Source organism: Lupinus angustifolius, chromosome LG17 (assembly GCF_001865875.1).
Source record: "Lupinus angustifolius cultivar Tanjil chromosome LG17, LupAngTanjil_v1.0, whole genome shotgun sequence".
In the NCBI taxonomy this organism is placed as follows: domain Eukaryota; kingdom Viridiplantae; phylum Streptophyta; class Magnoliopsida; order Fabales; family Fabaceae; genus Lupinus; species Lupinus angustifolius.
This window is the reverse complement of record NC_032025.1, coordinates 10,470,566-10,484,602: the sequence shown is the minus strand read 5'-3', so window position 1 is coordinate 10,484,602 and position 14,037 is coordinate 10,470,566. Positions and strand designations below refer to the sequence as shown.

The 14,037-nt window shown below is 35.5% G+C and overlaps 2 protein-coding genes across 2 annotated transcripts; one reads left to right on the top strand and one right to left on the bottom strand.

The window, feature by feature from the left end:
• Nucleotides 97-6,089, top strand: LOC109331821 (putative D-cysteine desulfhydrase 1, mitochondrial). Its single transcript, XM_019566558.1, has 10 exons — nt 97-316; nt 397-462; nt 581-775; nt 1,047-1,157; nt 3,032-3,123; nt 3,387-3,479; nt 4,148-4,205; nt 4,285-4,398; nt 4,676-4,773; nt 5,688-6,089. Exons 1-10 carry the CDS (start codon nt 203-205, stop codon nt 5,890-5,892), a joined length of 1,146 nt encoding a protein of 381 aa, XP_019422103.1. The 5' UTR covers nt 97-202; the 3' UTR covers nt 5,893-6,089.
• LOC109330680 lies at nt 6,360-10,592 on the bottom strand. The gene is made up of 5 exons (XM_019564942.1): nt 10,280-10,592; nt 9,874-9,935; nt 7,674-9,794; nt 7,428-7,536; nt 6,360-7,241 (listed from the first exon to the last, which is right to left on the bottom strand). The coding sequence occupies exons 1-5, from the start codon at nt 10,386-10,388 to the stop codon at nt 6,631-6,633; spliced, it is 3,012 nt and encodes a 1,003-aa protein (XP_019420487.1). The 5' UTR covers nt 10,389-10,592; the 3' UTR covers nt 6,360-6,630.

Genomic DNA, 14,037 nt, shown 5'->3' with positions numbered 1-14,037 from the left:
AATGTGAATATATTCTCCAAAAAAAGACATGATTGGCTAGCATTATTTATATTAACGTTCAAAAAGAATATGATTGGAAGTGAGCAACAACCCATTCATTGTGTCGTCTAGGTTCATGATAACATTGATTAGTACAACATAGATTGATAAAAACAAGATAAAACAACATAAGATGCTACAAATGTAATACAAACATTAGATCATGGCATTAACAACAGCATCAACATTAGAGTTTCTAAGCAAGAAGCCTTATACTCCTCCTTCATGGGCATCTCATCTCAACCCTCTACCTTCTCATGTCTTCTCTCTTGCCCATGTATGTTTCTTTCACTATCTTCTCATTCCTTTCTTATTTCTCTTTCTTCATTTCAATTTTCATACTTTTTTCAATAACAGCTTCCAACTCCAATTCACAAATGGAACCTTCCCAATTTGCCTCCCAATACTCACCTCTATCTCAAGGTATAATCTTTCTATCTATTTGTCATTGAAGTTCCAATCTTTTTATCTGTTTCTTCTATGCATTCAATGCTGATTGATTTAACATTTTTGTGGGTGTTAATGGCAAATACTCCACCAGCGTGATGACCTTTCAGGAATGCAATTGAGTGGAAATAAAGTTAGGAAATTGGAATTTTTGATGGCTGATGCTGTGGCTCAAGGGGCAGACTGTATCATCACAATTGGAGGCATTCAGAGCAATCATTGTCGCGCCACTGCGGTCGCTGCTAAGTATTTGAATCTTGACTGTTATCTTATACTCCGCACTTCTAAGGTAATAACTAACTAACTCGTTTAACAGCGTTTGGTAGATGTGTTAGAATGAGATAAGACACATGTTCGTGTTCTGTTGCTTGTTCCATGTATTTTATAAATAGAATAGAACATGAGATTAAAATGTCGAGCATTTTGGTTTCAATATAATGGCGGATCTAAAGAGAATAGAATGGAACATCGCGTTCCATTCTATTCTGTCCATGCGTCAAACGCTTCCTAAGAGTGTTGTTGGGTCATGGCTATGTCATTAATTCATTATGCATTTGCAGGCTCTGGTTGACCAAGATCCAGGATTGACAGGCAATCTTCTGGTTGAGCGTTTGGTTGGAGCTCATGTTCAACTTATTTCCAAAGAAGAGTATGCAAAAATTGGAAGTGTGGTAAGTGTATTAACTAACCTTTTACTCTTTTACTTTCAGTTATGTGATTCTTAGTATGTAGTTCTAAAAAAATGGCAGTCCAGTGCACAAGGCTCCCACTTAGTGGGGTATGAGGAGGGGAGATGTGCATAACCTTACCATCGTAAACGAAGAAACTGTTTACAGGATTCGAACCTGTGACCTCATACTCATTAAGCAATAATGTTACCATTGCGCTAAACTCATCCTCTATCACATTATTTGACCCAATCCCTATTTTCTTATCTTAAATGACTACACTTGGCAATTTTGTTGTTTTTCATCTTTGGAACAACATAAACATCATGATAGTGAGATGTAATACAACTTCCATGAAAGTTACTGTTGGTTGATGATCACTAAAATATTGGAACTTCCGGCTTGAAGTTTAACAACTAGAGATTATTGATTTGAACCTACTAGGTTCCATTGTTTACATTAAAAAGCTAAAAATTTGTACCTATGTGGGAACTTTCTTTCTTGGATCTAGAAAAATGTTTTTACACTATAAGTGCAGCACAATATGGTTGGTGTTCGTGTTGTGTCAAAACTCTTGATGTCCTATTGTTACTTTAATATTTGCAGAACTGTTTTGCCATAAACATTAGTATCTTTCTTTTTCTCCTGTTTTTAAATAATTTATTTTTCAATAATTGATATCACTGGGTGTGTTCATGTCACACTTTACATATTTCTTAAAATTCTGCTTCCATTTTAGTTTAGCTTATTTCGCATTGATATATACTTCGTTGTAGACTGTGATTGTTTCTTGGCTTTGAGTTTCTGCAAATTAGGTAAGATTCATATGACCTTAACAATGAATGGCTGAATTGCATTTTATCACTTGAAACTGAGAAAATAAGAATGACTTGTATTTGATGAATGATTGGTAGAATATTTATATACATTGATAGTCTAATCAATCCCTAAAATTTAGAGATTAGAATCAACTAACAAAACCAATATCAAAAATCATATAATACATAATAAGAACATATGTAATAATAAATTAACAATATCTCATCACTCCTCCTCAAGCTGGATCATATACATCACGAGCTTGTCATGTATGTATGTTATTTTAGGACCCTGGCACCCTGCAAAGGCTTAGTGAAAATATCCGCAAGCTAATCCTTAGAGCAATCATTAGAAGTCTTGATGATGTCAGATTCAATATTTTCTCTAATGGAATGACAATCAACTTCGATATTTTTTTTTCATCTCATGAAAGACTAAATTGAAGGAGAGGTACAAAGCTAACTGGTTGTCACATATGAACCCCATGGAGTCAACTCTACAGAACTGCATCTCCTGAAGTAAATACTTCAGCCACATGAACTCATATGTGGTATAAGCTATAGCCCAATTCTCAACTTTTATACTTGACCTAGCAACAACATTTTGCTTCCTAATCTTCCATGAGATAAGGCTTCCACCTATAAGAAAGACAATAACCTGTAGTGGATTGCCTATCATTTGGAACTCCTTCCCAATCAACATTTGAATACCCAACAATGTGGTATGACCTCGATCTGTGTAAACAAGTCCATTTCTAGGTGACCGTTTGATGCATATAGGATCTGAACAATTGCATACCAATAGCTATCATATGGAGAGTCCATAAATTAACTAACAAGGAGAGTCCATAAATTGACTAATGACATCGACTAGAAATGATATATCAGGTCTGGTCATGGTAAGATAGTTTATTTCCTCCAATAACCTCCGCTATCTACTTGAATCAGGATAGAGCTCCCCATGGTTTAAGCATTAAATAAAACCAACTAACAAACGAAACAATGTCAAATACATGTATAAGATAATCAGGATATATCTAATATTGAACTTTTCCTCAGACACTTACGGAAGTCCTAAAAGAAAGGTTGATAAAGGAAGGGAGGAGGCCATATGTTATTCCTGTAGGTGGGTCAAACTCTTTGGGAACATGGTAAGTGAGACTATATCATCAACTTTATTTCTTATTTCTTCTTCTTATAATTTCATTTTTTCAATATGTTATGTTTACTTTAACATTGTTCATTATTAATTATACTGGTATGGAGCCATGGCTAATGCAACCTGTTAGCCTTTTGCATATGTAAAGAGTATTTTGTGAGGGCCTAAGTGTACATTATTTCCTAAGTCTTAATTCTAGACACTTCAATATTTATCAATATTGCATTCTTATTATGATTAATGTATTTTGTTCAGGGGTTATATAGAGGCAATTCGAGAAATTGAGCAGCAGATTCAAAGTGGGACAAGCGATGTCAAGTTTGATGATATTGTTGTGGCTTGTGGAAGGTTCTGATCTGTTTGATATATTTTCTTTAGTCACCATCATCCCCCTTGTATGGATTCTCTTTATATAAGAGGAGCTAGTTTTTATAACAACTTTCTACCATATTCTAGTATGCATGAAGTAATCAAGTGCAAGTATCATCTCCACTAACCCCACCGAGGGGCCTCACTAGGGGCCCTCTACAAGGACTACTACTTAGGCTTTACAAGGTATTTTGCGAGTTGGTTTTTGGAGGATAATAGAGTGAAATGAAAAGTTTGGTAGTTATGAAATACACTTGTGAGACGACTCTGGAGCCTTCCCTTTCTCTTCATTTTCATCCAAAACTTAACTTGCAAATAGACGCTAAGGAAAAAAGAAGATCTCTCTCCCTTTAAACCTGTGAGTTTAATGGAGTGAGTTAAGATCAGGTGATGACATCCAGGCCAATGCCCAATGGTTTCAACTCAATTTGCAACCAGAATCCCTATTGAAAATTAGTTAAGTTGTAGTATTATGGTCCACTTATTAATTTAAATGTCACAACAACAAAGTCCTTTCTCCATTAGGTGAAATTGACTACATGAATCAAACAGAGTCATTGAAACAATACAACCAGAAAACATTATCTGTTAAGTCATAGTTAATTATATCTTCATCTATTCAACATCCTACATTTATTACTTTCCAGTGGTGGCACAATTGCTGGTCTGTCACTAGGATCTTCATTGAGTACATTGAAAGCAAGAGTAAGTGTTCCCTTTATAGGACTCACATAGTTAATGTTATAGCAAGTTTCATAAATCATTGATGTGTTGCTCCTTGTAGGTACATGCATTCTCTGTTTGTGATGACCCAGATTACTTCCATGACTATATTCAAGGCTTGCTTGATGGAATCAATGCTGGTGTTAACTCCAGAGATATTGTCCACATACAAAATGTGAGTGTCTTGGTAAAGTATATGCATGTTATTTCCTGGCCTTTCTGCTTTTCTTTTTCACACTCTTTTCGAATCAGAATCCTCCTTATCTCTAGGAGAAAGGAGTACATATTGGTTATTGTTGTGAAGTTAATGATTAAATCCCTATAGACCTAAAGTGTCTGTGTGACAAGCCATAACATCAAGTGTCTTCGGAATTCCGTGATATGGAAACTTGCTTTATTATATTGGTTTACAATGGTTTTAATTGATAATGAGAATTTAACTATGTTTGCAGGCCAAGGGTCTTGGCTATGCAATGAACACATCTGAGGAGCTTAATTTTGTAAGAGAAATTGCTGCAACTACTGGTGTTGTTCTTGACCCTGTATACAGGTATTTGTTAGTTTTATACATTGTAAGAAGACTACTCTTTGTACAACACATGAATCTTCTATTCAGAAACTCAGTAGTTATGGCCATCTTATTTTAGTAGGATTAGCTCAACTAATTAATTATTATATAGCTGGAAAAGTAATAGTTCTTTGGTAAGTGGAACCGAAAGGCAATGTCATACTTGTATTTCTTGTGTAGTTTTTTTTTTCCGGTATTACCAAAGGTGTCCCATCATCCTATGGATAAGGAACTAAACCCTTTCAGGGTGCTTGGTTGCCCCTCTCAACAAATATCGCTGCCGGGGATCAAACCATTAACCTTTTAGTCCAGTGAGACCTTACACTGCAACTACTAGACCAATGCCTTGTGGTCTCTCTTGTGTAGTTTGTGTACATTAAAAAAATGGTCAACCTTATAAAGAAATCAATACTGAAAAATGATGTGGTTATTTACTTAGGATCTTAGGACTCAGGTAGCTTTCCTTCATCTTTAGTTTATAGCTAACCATTCATCTTTAATAGACAGAAACTCTCCTATGTAATGGAAATAGTTGTGACTGTAAAAACTACAAAAAACTAAAATTTAAGGTGTCACGTGCTATAAGAATCACTAATATCCTTCATTAGTTCCCCCTTAATATGTATATTCCTTAGTCTATGCCCCAAGGACACTTGTTAGCAAATACAAAATGTGACTTAAAAAGAAAGAAAATGAAAAATGTCTAAGACAAAGTTATTGACACTCCAAATACTTTATTCACATTCTCAATTAACTAATCATAATTTTAGTTTTTTATATTACAAAATTACAACAGGCAAAAAAGACATTTAGGTGTGTCAATAGTCTCAGTTTAGTAGTAGTTAAATTTTGATTTTACCTAACCTATAATTTGATTGTGAATAATACTTTCTCAGTGGAAAAGCTGCATATGGATTGGTGAAAGATATATCTGAAAGTCCAAAGAAGTGGGAAGGGAGAAAGATCTTGTTCATACACACAGGTGGTCTCCTAGGATTGTTTGACAAGGTTGATCAGATAGCTCCTTTAGTCGGAAAATGGCATCGAATGGATGTTAATGAATCTGTTCCTAGGCAAGATGGTATTGGAAAGATGTTCTAATGAAGGAAAATGAAAAACTTGGCATTGCTTGCATCTAAATTTCTCAGTATCTTGCACTAAATAAATTGTGTTTTATAACAATGCACATGTTGCACCCTGAAGTTATCATATGATAATGAAGAGATTCAATAATAAAGTGACAATACAATCAGTGGTGAAAATTGTTTGTTGTTACTTGTGCTTGTTTTGGATTGGAATATCTCATGTTTGTGTTTGAAAAGTTTTTTAGTGTGTTTAAGTTATTCTTTTTTCAATATGATTGCTTAAGTAATTTTAAGTAGGAGATGGTGACATGATAGAAGCTATTCAGTATAGTTATTGAAAAAGCATTGAATTTTCATTTTTTTTTTACTTTTATCAAAAAGCTTATCCAAGCATTTTAAAACATGTAATAAACAAAATTGAACACCATAAAACAGTTCACAACCCTCTCACAATCAACTGAAACATCAAGGTTTTAGATCAGACTGTAATATGTAAGGTCTATTAGGAACTATGTATGGAACTGCAGCAAAATATTATAAACTCACTAGCTTGTGTTGTGAGTTGTTTAAACAAATTTCTTGTTTCATCCATCATAAATCAAAAGTTAAAGTTACAAAATCCTTATAAATAACAATTCACAAAATTGCATTTGAAAAAGAAAATAGATACAATAACATGGCTTTATACACCCCTAGAGCAGCTTTCTTTCTTCAGTTCAGTCATCAGTGTATGGTTCTGATATTCAATCCTCCTTCAACATGCAAAAAGTTCTCCGGTGATCTCATCCAGAAGTATACTAAGGATATGCTTTTCTGTATCCCTTATAACATCGTATTTTTCGATAAATGCAAGTGTCTCATCATTCCAGCCTAAATCCCACATGCAGTCTATGTCTGGATCTTTATCATAGACATCATCTTCAAGCATTTTAGGCAGGTAGTCCTCAACATCGATATGGAGAGTTCTGTTCTTTCCGTAGAATTTTAGTTTCTCCATATCGTTATTCAGCTTCCTAACCAAGTCATCTAAGGATCTTATGTACACTGTACTGATTGATATATTTGAACAAGTATGAACTTTGAGTTCCTGCCGGATCCCCGTTCGTTTCATCACTTCATACCCACAGTCTAATATCAGTTTGATGTCTTCGTCTTGATTGGCAGGACCGCCATTTTGAAGAACACTAAGTGGAATGTTGAGTCTGAAAAGTGATTCTGCAGTGTTGATGAATAATTGACTCATGACCAAAATCCACTTGAGGCAGTTTTCACTATCCGTTAGTGGCTGTTGGATGCTTATTTCAGAAATACTATGATCTTGTAGTTGTGAGTGGTTACTAATTCCCATTCTATCTTCATGAATTCCTGTGATATTAGAGAAATATAGTAGATAGATAAAATATTTATGAGTGTGTGAAAGATGAATGAAGATGGACTAGATATGGCAAAGAGATCATAGTCATTTCTTAACATTGAAGATAGAATAACAAGAGATGCTATTTTCGGCCTTAGGAGATCAAACTTTGAACTTAAAATCATATTTTTACTCACCATTTATTATATGCTCTGCAACTTCACCAGCCTTGAATCCTTCATCTGTTGCCACAGGGAGAGCTTGATCTTGCAAATTTGCTTCTAATAATTGCACATCTTCATAATGCTTAAAGTTCAACAAGGATTTTGTTAGCGAGTATTAAATTTAGTCTTTATTTTTATTTTGGGAAGAAAGCATGTAACTAAGTTTTTCTCACATTGTGAGACAATTTTAGGTTCTAGTTCTAGTGAAAAAGAGCTTACTAAATCATTGGAAACCAAAGCTACCGATTCCTGTAGCCGTTGAAGTTCTCTACCACCAGAACTGTATAACATAGAAGCTATTTCAGCTTCTTTTTGTGGCTGGCTCTTCACATCCAATGGTTCAGCTACTGATTCATTGGAGCTTCTAATGACGTGTGCATCTGATTCTTCGGACATGGTTACCCTTTCTTCCTTCAAGACGTTGAATTTGTCAGGTGCTCTATGTCTCTCTTGCAAACTAGTAATCTGTTTTTTTCTTTCTTTGGTGATGCCATTTCTTCTAGTCAGCACTTGATCAATCTTTCCACGCATGTCAACTTTTTGCTTTCTGGTATTCTTTATATTGGTGCTGGCCAATTTATGAACATGTTTTTCATCCATCAGTTTTTTGATGCCATGCCTTCCTTTAACCCGTACAAATTCTCGATCTCTTGGAGAGGAAATTATACCAGGATTCCTATTGGTAGTTTCTTTTACCTTCTCATTTGTGACAGTGGAAGCTTCATTTATGACTTCATCACGATTATCATAGTGGCTGTTTTCCAATTTCATAGGAGCAACATTTTCTCCGGGGTTTTTCTTAAATGATGTGTTTTGCTTTATGGATAGTTGCTTCTTCTGAGGATTGACCAACTGATTTGCGGATTCCATCTCTTTCCCTCCTTGTGGTGTCATCTCCAACAACATAGATTCATCCCTCGGCTGTTCTCTGAGATGCTTTTCTTCTTGAAGCCCATTTTTCGAGAGGATGTATGACTTTTGGACTCCAAGATTGTTCCAAGATTTCTTCTCATTCTTGATGATGTGCAGGTTTGAATGTTTTTTTTCCGACTGAATAGTATATCTAATGATTTCTTTTTCGTCCTGTAATGAAGATTTAACTTGTGGTCTTTCATGCACTTGTTCCCGCATATCATTTAGAACTGGATCATTGGTTCTACCCATTACTGTGCCTTTCTGTTCTTGGTTATTTGTGTAATCCTGTTTTCTTCCATTCACCTGAACATCCTTTTGACTCATTCTAACAAGATTCTTTTGAGAAGAACTATGGTTATGACTGTCCATCTTGATGCTCGCCTTCTCAATTCCTTTATCTGCACCAAACGTGACTTTCTGATCTCGAGTTGCAGGCATTTTCAAGGCTTCTATCACTCTTTGGTTTTTCGCAGGTAACAAATTTTCTGTTCGTTTGTTCTTAAGTTCAGTTTTCTTAGTGCTTCCTTTTGCAGTATGGTTTCCTTCTATTTTCTGCATATAACCTGAATCCGCTTCCTCCGGGAGCTTCTCCAGCCCCATTAATCTGGCTATTACATTTGGAATCCTTCCCTTCTCTGTGTTGGATTGCACTGACATTGTCTGGTTTTTCCGTTCTGAAATATCATTGCCATAACTAGAGCTTGTTGATCGCTTATGAGGAACTACCGTCTCCACATTTGAGTTTCTTCCTTCCTTAGAGTAGGTAACAGTAATTGGCCTCTGCATGTAAGTAGCCTTTCCAACTTGCTGCATGTTTTGAGTATGTTTCGAGGGCTTATCAAAAGAGAAAATTGGCCTTGCAAGTTGCTTTTGTTCAGAAATGACAATGCTTCTATCATCATCACTATCGTCCTCTAATAATATGATCCGATTTTTCTTCTGTGGTGTAATCATATACTCTGAACTCTTCTGCAGGTCGGCTAGCATCTTGAGGGACTCTTCCAAATCAATAGCGCCTTGTAGTAGTTCCTTTGCAAATTGTATTGTATCCATATTTAGACCAGTGGAACATGCTCTCAATATCTGGTTTAGTTTCATTGCACCTTTTGATATCTCATTTATCTGCAAAGGGGAGAGAGTATGGCAATGTGTAGTTGAAGTTAGTTGCCTATCCAAATTGCTTGGCCTTTCTCTCATGCCGAATTCGGTTGTTCTCCTTTTCATTTGGTTAAGGAAACCCATAATTGAGTCAGCACTTTTTAGTTTTGCTCCATTTTCAAAGGCAAAAGCTAAGGCTATTGACATATCTGAACTCTGATCTTTCCCAAATGGAACAATCTGATTTGAAACTTGTCTAGTGTATGGTGATCTTTGGCTTTTGCCAGACTTATTCAGCATCAGCAGATTTCCAGTTCTGGAACTTACCTATAATACAATTAACAACACTAGTAGTAGTTTTGTTATATGCTTTTAATTTATATGATGAATAATAATACTAACTTACAATTTCATTAGCTTTTGTTTTTCTTGATCCTCTATATGTTTGTTTGGTGTAAGCATATGCATCTGTGTAGACATGTTTAGCAAAATTAGATCACAAAAACATTTTTTGCATAGCAGGAAATTCAAGTTTGAAGATGCAACTGATGCTAGCTACCCTTAGCAAATATGTAATGCCATAAACAATGTTACCAAGCACAAACACTTCAAAATTGTCTCTGAATCCATGCCGGGTACTTTCATATACTCCTAACTATATTCGACAACATTTTAGATTTACTTTTTAATGTAAATAAACAGTAACATTCAAAAGTAATAAAATCCCACTAGGTAAGAGTCTCATTTACTTGACCGTCTTTCCCCCGAGTATCTTGTGCTTGATATAGAGCAAATTTTACATTGAAACTTACCTATAGGTAACTGGTGAGATTGGTTTGACCTCTGAGATAAACCCATCTGTTCTTTCCTTAGCCTAAGATCATCCAACAGCTTCTGTGCAAAATCTGATTTCTTAGCCATTTTCTGTCTCTTACACCTCTAACACTGCAAGCTTCAATATTGAATACCAATATTTTTGGCAATGTGTAGTTTGTTAAGCCTATTTCTGCCACATACAATAGAGGATAATTGTTGTGATGTTCCCTTAATGGTTGAAAGGGTACTATCATAGTTGGGTAAGTAGTGAGGTTTATTATCAAGTAATAATACATTGAAATATGTGAAGAATATTTGTGACATTGAGAAAGATTGATGTGAAAGTTATAGGTGTTTAACTTTCTATCATTCACTTGGTGCGTGTATGTGGGTTTAAGCATCTAACTTTTATTCCGTTCCAAGCAATTACATAAGGTCAGATTCGATCTCAACGTGGATGCTTCCTCTCTAAGTTTCTTTTATACTTGTCACTTCTGTTTTTCCTTCATGCTCATATATTTATTGCCTCATAGGCTTATTGAACTTTATAACATTGCATTTATGATGTATATTTATTAAAATATAGAGAAAAGGGATAACTTTTAATGCTTGTGATCGGAATACTAGATAGATGCCTTTCCTGAAAAGGTGTGTCTCCCTGTCTCACATTAATGCATATGTATGATAAAACTGAGAGTCATATCTTACAAATTATGTTACTTTATATATTATGTTATAATTGATAAGAAAAATGTTTAATTATTAAACTTTTAATTTAAATTATTTTTTTAATCAATGATAACAAGTGACATATAGAAAGACACATTTTTTTGGAATAAATGTGATTTCTATAAAACTAACATCCTCAAACTTTTATTTGTTGAATGCATTAGCGTTAGAAAATCTTAAGTGTTATATTTTGTCACACGAATTCTCCTTTTCCAAGTGTTAATAAACATAATTGATGTGTCACACACATTCTCTTATTTAAACTTATTAAAAATGATTCTCCAAAAAATATTTTATAACAAAAACGTTTTGTGAGAATTGAGTACTAATAAACATCTTAAGCTTCTCATAAAGGGGTGAATGATTTTAGTGAAGTTCTCTAAACAAGCATATATATAAATGTTTTTTTATACATCAAACATATATATATTAAAGGGAATGAAGTATCTTATCATATAAGAAGATACGTTATCTCATTTTGCCAGTGAAATCATGACATGTGTCATTGTTTCGTCATTTTCTATAAAAATATTTTTAAAAATAAACAAAATAGGACACATGTCACATTTTTACTGGATAGAGAAGATAAATTATCTCTTGATATGAGGAGATACATTATTCTCATATGTTAAATTTGATTCTAATTTTCTTTTATTTATAAAAATATAAACCAATGAGCAAGTTTATTGAGTTTTAAGATTTGTCATGTTTTCATTAACAACAAAATATTAACTTGAAAATTTGGAAGTAAGACACCACTTTTGAAAACTAATAATTCAAAGTGGCATACTTACATATTTATTCATTTAAATTCTAGAGTACACGAACGCATTTGAAATTAAACATGGTTTATAAAAGTATACAGTAATTATATGGAATGTTAAAAAGATAATTAACTTTGACTTCATATTTTATATCCACATAGTATCTCTTCCGCTTCGGATAAATCCGGGTGTTTCCTAACCCGTCCCGGGTGCGAATGTGTGTCTAAGCCTACTATCACTCATTCGCCTGTGGTGGGTCAGGCCCATCGAAATCGCCATAAATGTTCCTGACATGTCTTAAATGCCTCTAGTACCCTACTAATGCATCTGACATCCTATTAATGTCTCTGACTCTGTCATCAATGTGCCTCAAACATCTTAAATGATGACTAACATTCCACCTGCCACGTCGCCTACACACCCAACCTGCCCCAACAATTCGACAGACGCAGACCTGAAAACGGAGCAAGGACAACCTAGCATATCCTATTATACTCGCTAGGCTCTGACAAATAGTCGGGTGTCACGTCGACGACCTCAGACTCTATAAATAAGGAGCTCACACATAGAGTATAATTAATTCTCATTCCCTCATTTATTGCTACACTTATTGCTACTTGCTCCAACTTCTCTCTTATTTACTCTCTTTCTCTATCTAAAATACTCTACTAACTTGATTGTTGGAGAACCTTTTCAGGTATCTTCCCCGGCAGGTCCAGACGATATTCCGACCAAGATTTCTGCTCTCCTCCATTCTACCGGCCATTTGTTACCGACCATTCTCTCTTTTTTTAGTGAAGAACATTGGCGCCGTCTGTGACTTGCCTACAACATGGTGACCACCCGTAACCAAGCTCAACCACCTAACCAAGCAGATCCACTCAACACAAACATCCCCTAAACCATGACACTCCTTCTATTGACCCTCCAACACTAGTACAACTATCTCAACATGCCAACCAAAGTCATCCCCCCAGCCCCACCCTAGAAGCACCTACTACCCACCAACTCCTCCAAATGATCCAAACTCAAGGCAAGATCATCCAATAACAAGCCCAGCTGTTAGCCGAGCTTTTCCAACACAAACCTGAACTTAGTAACAGACCCTCACGGCCAGTTGCCGATGAGCACTTCGTAGAATCCACCGAAGCTTCCAGGCTCGTAGCCTCCCAAACACAAAAACCATCCAGATAACCCATCCCTCCGATTATAGCTCCTCACGAGCAAGACACCATTTCACTGAAGCAACCATGTCTTCACCACTCCCTACACATTTAATCCGCCTCAACAACATCGACCAGTATGATGGGACCACTGACCCACAAGATCACTTAGATGTCTTTGAGGCCTCTATGCTTTTCCACAGGGCGACTAACCATATCATATGTCGAGCCTTTCCTCTCAATCTGAAACACGCTGCCTTACAGTGGTTTACACGGTTGACACCGAATAGTATTGATCATGGACCACTCTCACTAATGGATTCAACATCTGGTTCACAACAAGCAAAGAACAACCCCACTCTTCATACACCCTATCCGGTATACGACATGAACCACATGAATCTCTTCGGGCTTATCTAGACAGGTTTAACACATAGGCCATGAAAGTATGCACCTTGAGCCTAGAGGTAGCGGTACATATCCTAGTAGCAGGACGACCTCTTCAGGTAAAAGTTGTCCAAGTACTTGGCCCTCACCATGGAAGAGCTCCGATCTAAAGCCCAACAATTCATTAATCTAGAGGAAACCCATCCCAGTCGTCCATTATCTGAGCATAGAGAATACCAACTTGTGAAGAAGATCTTTGCTCCTGACCTTGACACTATTTTGATGAAGACACCAACATCACCAAAAAGAAGAAAAGGAAGAATAATTATGAAGACAAAGAAGATTAAAGCTTCAAGATAATTAGATTAAGTCTCTATAGGTAGTTCTATCCTAAGACTCTTAAATATACAAAGTAGTAATGCTCAAACTATTTTTAAAGAAATTTGAATCACTTTAAAAATACTTCAAACATTTTTCAAAAATAGTGTATAACGAGTTACTTCATCTAAGTAACAGGTTACGTGTGTGAGAAGAGAGTTATCCAACTTAAAACTGTTTAGAGTAATCCATTACTGTCTTCGAGTAATAGATTACCAGTTTTGAAAAGTTGAGTAACCGATTATCCAAATTGTTGTAATCGATTACTCTAATTTGATTTTAAATGAACAATGGACAGAGAGTTTGGGTAATCGATTACCCACTGTCAGTAAT